Raw genomic sequence first — 9,684 nt, forward strand, 5'->3', positions numbered from 1 at the left:
AAAAAACTTATCAAGGAAATTTGCGAAAGAACAGCGACAGATTGTTGTTAAAAAATTTTGTCGTCAATGTCCTGACTAATTGTATCGAGTGACCATTTGGCGATGGATGCTATGTCGCTAGATTTGTTGCAAGGAAAAACCGATCTGTCGCTAAAACCCTCGCTAAGTCATTAGCCACATTTTAATTACCTATGAATTGTATTTGTCGTTGATCCATCGCAAATAACATTTAACGACGGAACAGTGATGGATTCATCCATCTCTAAAACCCATGTTTCTTGTAGTGAAGGAACTTATATATTTTAATAACGAAAACTAATAATGGTTTACTTTTTTTTGTTAATTATCTATATATAGAAATTAAATTATTATCTGCAAATCTTACAATATAAAACATAAAAAAATCAGTAAACATTTCTAAACAATAAAATCAAATAATAGATAATAATACGGAGTATTGTTTTAAAAAAGTTAGATAATTAATTTAAAAGAAAAACATAATAAATTTATTATCTAATATATATTGAATCTATTAAAATAAAGAAATAAAATTTATAGAAATAACATACCGTAACAAACGGTGGTTCGAATGAAATATATATTGACTTTGACTAGAAATATTTATAAGGGATATTTATAAGCTAACACTACACTTTATGTAATATATCTCATCATTATATTATATATTTCTTTTATTAATATAGACTTGTTATAACCATGCATTCGACTTAAATAAATATGCTTTAAATCTAAAAGATTATTTATTAAAACAAAATAATTATACAATAGTTTCAAAATAAAGTTCAAAAGAATTTTCATTATAAATGAGTATAAAGAAAACACTATCTAAATCTTCCTTTTAAAAATTACCATAGGAGCATTTGATGCCCATCTTTTTCTCTCCATCCCCACCCCCACACCCACGCCGCCCTCCTACCTTGTGCCTATAAAACACCTCTCGCTCTCTCTATACCCTCCCTCTCACCACGTAAACAGAAAGCATACTTCTCTACAATTCTCTCTCCTCACTTGTTAATCAACGCCACAAATTAATATCGATTTAAAGGGCTTTTAAGCACTATATATATTCCACTAGAGGGTGTGAGATTGTGAAAGCGATTTAAGTTGCAATCTTTCTTTCGGCCAAAAAAGTGAAGGTTTGGAGAGAGAGTGACGGAGAGAGATTTCTCTAGACAACTCTCTCTCGCTTTAAAATTTAACTTTTTTTCTTCATCTCGCCTAGCAATTGATACCTCACTTCCAACTCCCAACTCTCCTTTTCAAAAGATTCACAAGAGAAATGGTGAGTTCACCCTCTCTTCAGTTTTGACCATCCACAAAATAAAATAAAAAAATATGATGTTCTTTTTAATTTCTTCTTGGAGTTGATCACTTAACCTATTAGGGTTTTTTTGATTATGTGTTGCAGGAAGTGGAACAAGAACAATCCAACATATGGGAAGGCTATGTGGATTGGAAGAAGAGACCTGCTATCAAAGGCCACCATGGTGGCATGCTTGCTGCCTCCTTCGTGTTAGGTAAAGTTGATCAAAGTCAAGATCGAAACTTTTCTCAGTAGGGTTTATCCTTTCTATTAGATTTACATATATTTGATATGGGTTTTTGAAATCTTTATATGGGTTATCAATCTTTGTTATCAAATCGTGATGGGTTAATTTTCTTTATTTAGTTGTGGAGGTGATGGAGAACTTGGCATATTTGGCAAATGCAAGCAACTTGGTTTTGTACTTGATAAAACACATGCACTTTTCTCCTTCAAAAGCAGCAAATCATGTAACAAATTTCATGGGAACTGCTTTTCTACTTGCTCTTCTTGGTGGCTTTTTATCTGATGCTCTCTTCACCACTTATCACATCTATCTCATAAGTGCACTTGTTGAATTCTTGGTAAATCTCTCTCTCTCTCTCTCTCTCTCTCTCTCTCTCTCTCTCTCTCTCTCTCTCTCTCTCTGTGGCATAAATATGTGAATGATTATCCATCGAAAAAATTGCTTTACCATCGGAGGCCACGTGTTTTAGTTTAACTATTTTAAAGTTTGGAACGGTTAAAACAAGTTTAAGTGTCACAATATAAAGTATAAAAGATGATGCATGATTGATGCAAATGTTATCATTTTAACTTCAGAAAAGATATGTAAGAAGAATGAAAAGCAAAAAAGATGTGCCTCGATTGATGATATAAATTACCCTTTGGTGGCAAACTTTTGGTAAGTGCAACAACTTCCATGTGTTAATTGAATAAGATATTTGTTACAATTATCATCTATATATAAATATATAAATAAGGTGTGAAGTCATATACTCATAAATAGCATGACGACTTAGTTATATTTTGATTTATTTAATATATATTTTGATATATCTGGCATGGCTTCCCAAACAACTTGTGTGCTAAAATATGGATTCACGCGATGCAACCGTTACACACTAATTGTCTAGACGACCAGCTAATTGCCTAAATGACCAGTTGTCACACGTGAATCAAATTTGCCCTGCGCAAGTTAAAAGATATAATTTATATGCGCTTCTATTCCTACAATCTTTAGGTGGAATGAGTAGTGTCACATTTGGTGCACTATCACTCAAGTTGTCACATCAATCCCACAATTATTTTGTCCCAATACATGTTTAACTTGTTATTTAGGAGGACCAGTAAGTTTCGTTGCAAGAAAAAATTGAAAAGTTAGATAAACAATGATTTGGTTTTCTCTCTCATCTCCAAGCCTTTGGTGAGAAATAGTTCGAACTCAACATGTCGAATGAGAGGGGATTTAGGAATCATCCACATTGCCGTACCCACTACGAGAACTTAAACACTCGTTACATTTATTAACTATAGAAAAATATAGCTAAAATAGTTAATACTTAATATCTCTTAAAGAAGAAATGAACGGATTTAGGAATCATCCACATTGCCGTTAGTTAATGAATATAATCATATGACAATTAAATGGAAATGGAAAGTTAGTTAATGAATATAATCATATGACAATTAAATGGAAATGGAAAATAGTACAAGAAAATGATAAATAGAAAAAAGAGTAAATTACACGAATGGTCCCTATGGTTTGGGGTAATTTGCATGCTTGGTCCCTAACTTATTTTTTTAACTCGGAAGGTCCCTATGGTTTGTTTTTGTTACACGTTTGATCCCTACTGTTTATTTTTGTTACGCGTTTGGTCCTTGTCTTATCTAAAAAGACTATTATTTAAAGAGGAAAAAATGATGGGGTAGGTGAGGTAAGGTGAGGGGGTGGGATTATGGATGTGCTTATTTAAATAAATTAAAAAAATCAAGGGCATAATAGTCTTTTTAGGTAAGATAGGGACCAAGCGCGTAACAAAAGCAAACAGTAGGGACCTTCCGAGTTAAAAAAATAAGTTAGGGACCAAACGCGCAAATTACCCTAAACCATAGGGACCATTCGTGTAATTTACTCTAGAAAAAAATATTTTTAATAATTCCAAAAATGACATGTGTCAAATTCATTTATAAATTGATATTTAACAAAAAAATCTTTATATATATATATATATATATATATATATATATATATATATATATATATATATATATAGTGTTGTAAAACTCATCGAGTTGTCCGATTACTCCTCCGAGTACTCGTTACTCCCCCCTTCACCGATGCGAGTTACATAATCCTGAGTACTCCTCAATCGGCCCCTTATGAACTAAGTAGTGTTGTGAAATTCGGTCAACTCAGTGATTAATATGTATAATATACTTAATGTTTTATTATTTAACACACACATTTGATTATTACTACATTTATATCTTAAATTTTCAGTAATTATTCACGAAATGAGGCCATTATGTGTTTTTCATTTTTTGTGTATTCACATGTATCTAATTTTGTTATATATTTCAATCAACTTATGATTTTATCTTATGATTTTGACATATATATAATTTCCCTAAAAATATTCTACACAAATTTCCAAATCCGAGTACTCCCCGAGTACTCGGTAGTCGGCCGAACAGGTACCGAGTAACGAGTTCTACAACCTTTTATATATCTATATATATATATATATATATATATATATATATATATATATATATATATATATATAATAGATTTGTGCCCTTGCAAAGGGGCGACAACAAATAACTTTTCTGCTGAATGATTTCTTATGTGGAAATAACTATTAAATGTTATTATTTGTTATTAATAAATTATCATTTTTAAATAAAATATTTAATTTTAGATCTTATATTTATATTTTTTACTTATACTATTGATGTAAATTAATTAATAATAATGCCTAGTTTGAAAAATATAAATTAATTAATATACATGATTTTATTTTACTAAACGTTGAATTTATTAATAACCTTTTATATTCATGTCTTCACATTTTTTTAAGTACTAAGGATTTATTTATATATTAAAATTCAAGATATGATGATTAGGTTATTTTGTTTTCACTATCTATTGTGTGTATGTATGATTGATTCTAGACCAATCATTTTAGTTATTTTAAGAAAATAATTAATGCATATTACATGTTGAAGATATAATGGGTATTAATTACATATTCAACATTTAATATGCATTAATTAGTTTCTTAAAATAACTAAAATGATTGGTTCAGAATCAATCATACAGTGTTTTAAAAGGCGCGTTATGGCGTGAGGCGTGGCTCCACCGTTATGAAAAGCCTCATAACGTTGCTGTTAGCCGTGGCGCGTGGCAAGGCGTGATATGGCGCGCCATGACGCGTTATGGCGTGTTATGGCGCGTGTTTTTTTTCGTTTGAGACATGGTTTTTTGCTCTTTGTTATGTCTTTTCTAATCGAAGATACAGGTATTGTGGTTTTCGTTAAATTTTTATCACTAGCTATTGATCTAACTCTTCTAAAAAATGATTATATTTAATATAAATTTATATTTATGTGGTAATATAATTTTAAATTAATACAAAATCGCCGCCTTACATCACGTCTTGAAACACGTCATGACTCGTTAAGCTTGAGGCTTGACTTTGCCGTCACGTCATACCTCACGCCATTTAGAACCTTATATATATATATATATATATATATATATATATATATATATATATATATATATATATATATATCCGGTAATAAATTTTTTTTGGTAGGAAGGTAAGAAATTTTTTTCGACTTATTTTTTTTTGCGAACAAAACAAATGAATCAATAATAACATGATTCACCAAAAAAAATTCCGAGAAAACATTTCGATGATTCATTTTTATGATAATTTTGTTGATATTCACTAAAATTGTCATAAAAGTGTTTTTTTTTCTTGATTTACCTAAAAATGAATCATAAAAGTGCTTTTTTCGGAATTTTTTTCTTGTGAATCATTTTACTTTTGAATCACCTAATGATTCATTCCATTTTTTTGCTAAGAAAATATACATATAAAAAATTTCTTACCTTCCTACCAAAATTTTCCTTTTTATTTAATCTTGAATATATATATATATATATATATATATATATATATATATATATATATATATATATATATATATATATACCTTGCATTTATCGCGCATTTATTATATAATTAAATTTGATTTTATCAATTAAGTTTTATGTCAAATGCCTTTTTTGAAATATTTACTCTTAAATGGTGGGTGCTATTAATTTGAGAACCATGGATATATATTGTGTATATTAAATTTATCGCGCATTTATTATATAATTAAATTTGATTTTATCAATTAAGTTTTATGTCAGATGCCTTTTTTTCAAATATTTACTCTTAAAAGGTTGGTATAGACTATTAATTTGAGTTTATAAGAAACATGTAGATTTGTGATATTGTATTCTAAAAACCATATATATATATATATATATATATATATATATATATATATATATATATATATATATATATATATATATATATAACTTTACATCTATTAAAAATAAATTTGTTTTTATAAATCAAATTTAATGTTAAATGTGTTTTAATTGAAATATTTACTCTAAAAAATATGTACCATAAAAGACATGTAGAATTGTCATATTGTATTCTAAAACCCACTATAAATAATCACATTTTTTAAACCAACTCAATCAATTGTTATAATTGCTAAGGTAATGTTTTAAGTACAAACTGAAAACGTAGATGATAACTAAAACAATAGTTGTTAGCAAATTAAAAATGTATTTTAGTAAAACAAATTGATAAACTAATTTAAATATATAAAATGATATGTAGAAGATTAAATTTTTTATATTTAATAAATGGTATATTTTTTTAAGATAATTTAAATAACTCAAGAAGTCTGTTAAAACTTAAAATGTTAACTTGAGTTGTTTTCAAAGAAGTAAGCATAAATTTATTTGTTGGTTTTAATGACAAAATAAAAAAACTTAAAAATGAAATAGCTTATAAACTTGTTAGTTGTTTGACCATTATAGATACTATATTTCATTAAAAAATGTTGAAATAATTACTTTTACATGATTATTTATTTTTATTTGACCATCAAAAATACGATGATTTGGTGGGAATTTGTTGAAATAAGAGGTATTTAATTAGTTACATCATCATCATTAATTCTAATTTGTTGCAATATTAATAATATATTTGATAAAGGAATAATTAAACTATGTTGACAAAATTGTAGAGTGCTCTTTACTGATTACTTTATAAAATACAAGTACAATGATTAAAGTACATTTAGCATTTTTGTATTTTCATAAGTTTAAACGTGAATACTTTTTTTGTTTAAAAAGTTTTATGATGTGTAGGGCCATACGTACCTCATGTAACAGATAAATTCATTTTATTGTTTCGGAAAACAAAAACAAGATATACTTCGATATCATTAATGTCTTATCCCTTCTAATGCGTTCTCGATAAACGTTGTTGCATTCACAGTTGTACCACGTGATACCACCTTTCACTTCACACTTTAATGTTCAAACTTCAATATACCTTTAAATTTGGATCTTTTTAACGTCAAAATAGTACAACTTATAAAAATATAGACCACGTAAATTACCACGAGGGTACTACTCAAAAGTCAAAAGTATGGATAACGTCCTTTTGATTGATGAGACGAAGAAGGTCTTAAAATTGGGTGAAAAAACCTTGTCGGATAATATGATTCAACGAGTTTGATCCTAATTGTAGAGTTGTAGGACAAAAGTTGATCATACAAGAGAATAATTAAAAACGTTTTTTGCATGGAAACAAAGCACTTAAATTTCACAACACTATACTTTACGTACGTGTCACGAGCAATATCTTGTAACATTACATGTTCGATACATTGTTGGAGCTAGTAGCGGAGAGGTGGATGACTACAACCACTTAAAGTTCACTATACCTATATATAGCCCATCTTTCATTTTAAGCCTTTACTCTAAAATTTATCTTTTTAAACGCTGATATTCAAAAATCTTGGTTCCTTCCTGATTTGATATAATTTAATTCTATTTTTCAACATGATAACGTTGATTTTCATAGTCTTAAGTTTTTTGTCTTATTATTCTTACTTTAGATGTATAATTGACTGTCGAGTACTTTAAAAAAACCATGTTTAAAGTCCAAAGTGGCATTTTAGTGGGATATGATGTTTAGATTGGGTCAATCTTGCTAGATTGAGATAATGACATCCACACAAAAATGAAAAATCCACCCTTTTCTTATGGACAATTGTCTGTAAGATGCAAGACAGAAATTAGCACTACACACATTTTTAAGCATATCTAACGTTTATATATATATATATATATATATATATATATATATATATATATATATATATATATATATATATATATATATATATATATATATATATATATATCGGGTCATGTTAGGATTTTAACCATTTTTTGTTTATATCTAATTACTAGGGTCTTGTGATACTGACAATACAAGCTCGTTCATCATCTCTAAAGCCACCCGAATGCAACCCTATAGAAGCCACAATATTCCCATGTGAAGAAGTGCATGGTGCCAAAGCCGCATTGCTTTTCTTGGGCCTTTATTTGATCGCGTTAGGTGTAGGTGGCATAAAGGGATCATTACCTGTACATGGGGCTGAACAGTTTGATGATAATTCTATAAAGGGAAGAAAGCAAAGATCAACGTTTTTCAACTACTTCATGTTTTCCCTTTCTGTTGGGGCTCTCATTGCTGTTACACTCGTGGTTTGGATTGAAGATAACAAAGGATGGGAATGGGGTTTCGGTATCTCTATGTTGACTATCTTATTGTCTATCCCAGTTTTTCTAGCTGGCTCTGCTTTTTATAAGAACAAAATCCCTTCCGGTAGCCCTCTCACCATGATGTTTAAGGTAATTTAAAGTTCATTATTGACCCCCATTGGAACAAATTACATATTAGGTTGTCATTTTACGACTTCTTGACCTTAGTTTTATGTGAAAAATACTATTTTATTTTTACCCCTAGAAATTAGTGTCTTCAACACTTCAAACTTGTTATGTCAATATATATCCCTTTTGGTGATGCAGGTACTGATTGCGGCAATATTAAATGCTTGTGTCGCAAGAAGTCCAAGCAATGCGATCGTTAGCATGTCACTGTCGCCAAATGATACCCAACAACAACAAACTGTCACAAAAGATCTTGAAGAAACCGAAACCCCGACAACAAGTCTAAAATTCTTAAATCATGCAACGACAAACAAACCAGCTTACACTTTCCTCCAATGCTCAGTCAAACAAGTTGAAGAAGTCAAAATCGTCCTCAGAGTCCTTCCGATCTTTGGTTGCACCATCATGCTCAATTGTTGTTTGGCTCAACTCTCCACGTTCTCAGTCCAACAAGCCTCCACCATGAACACGAAGATTGGGTCGCTAAAAGTTCCGGCAGCCTCCCTCCCTGTTTTTCCGGTGATGTTCATCATCTTCCTTGCTCCGATCTATGACCATATCATAATCCCATTTGCCCGAAGAGCAACAAAATCCGAAATGGGTGTTTCACACTTGCAACGGATTGGAATTGGGTTGCTTCTGTCAGTAATGGCTACCGCTGTGGCGGCTCTGGTTGAGATCAAACGCAAACGGATTGCCATGAGAGCTGGAATCAACCCTCTCGAGCCATTGCCGATTACATTTCTATGGATTGCGTTCCAGTACTTGTTTCTTGGATCTGCTGATCTTTTCACGTTGGCCGGATTAATGGAGTTCTTCTTCACCGAAGCTCCGGCGAATATGAAGTCTTTAGCCACCTCACTATCATTTGCGTCGTTGGCTATGGGGTACTACCTGAGCACTGTTATTGTGTCGGTTGTGAACAGCGTCACAGGGGACTCCGGCCACCCTGGATGGTTGTCGGGAGAAAACTTGAACCGTTACCATTTGGAGAAGTTTTACTGGTTGATGTGCGTGTTGAGCGCACTGAATTTCCTCCATTATTTGTTTTGGGCTCGCCGGTACAAGTATCAATCTACAGGGGCTAAATTGTAAACTATGGAGAAGTTGGAGGTGTATTGAAGAGACTGCTACAAAGTCGACAGTTTCATATATGACATACATCATCAGCAGGATACCAGGATGTGATAGTATATATAAGATGCAGCAATTTGTAGTTTTACATCTCAATATAAGATGCAGCAGTTTGTAGTTTTACATCGCACACCCTTCATTTTATGATTTATATCCCATCGATCGATAATACTTTTCA

General features: G+C 30.7%; 1 protein-coding gene across 1 annotated transcript; it reads left to right on the forward strand.

Annotated features, from left to right (window-relative positions):
- The first annotated feature begins 969 nt into the window (after positions 1-969).
- On the forward strand, positions 970-9,684 carry LOC145092550 (protein NRT1/ PTR FAMILY 4.6-like). The gene is made up of 5 exons (XM_079030496.1): positions 970-1,303; positions 1,430-1,538; positions 1,691-1,908; positions 7,890-8,333; positions 8,511-9,684. Exons 1-5 carry the CDS (start codon positions 1,301-1,303, stop codon positions 9,465-9,467), a joined length of 1,731 nt encoding a protein of 576 aa, XP_078886622.1. The 5' UTR covers positions 970-1,300; the 3' UTR covers positions 9,468-9,684.

Source organism: Lactuca serriola, chromosome 3, assembly GCF_051521515.1.
Source record: "Lactuca serriola cultivar US96UC23 chromosome 3, Lser_US96UC23_V15, whole genome shotgun sequence".
Taxonomy (NCBI): Eukaryota; Viridiplantae; Streptophyta; class Magnoliopsida; order Asterales; family Asteraceae; genus Lactuca; species Lactuca serriola.

What these genes read in the sequence shown, in the direction of transcription:
- LOC145092550 (XM_079030496.1), top strand. An exon ending in TGCTGCCTCCTTCGTGTTAG is followed by an intron (nt 1,539 to 1,690) that starts GTAAAGTTGATC and finishes TTCTTTATTTAG; the next exon opens with TTGTGGAGGTGATGGAGAAC. An exon ending in CTCTCACCATGATGTTTAAG is followed by an intron (nt 8,334 to 8,510) that starts GTAATTTAAAGT and finishes TTGGTGATGCAG; the next exon opens with GTACTGATTGCGGCAATATT.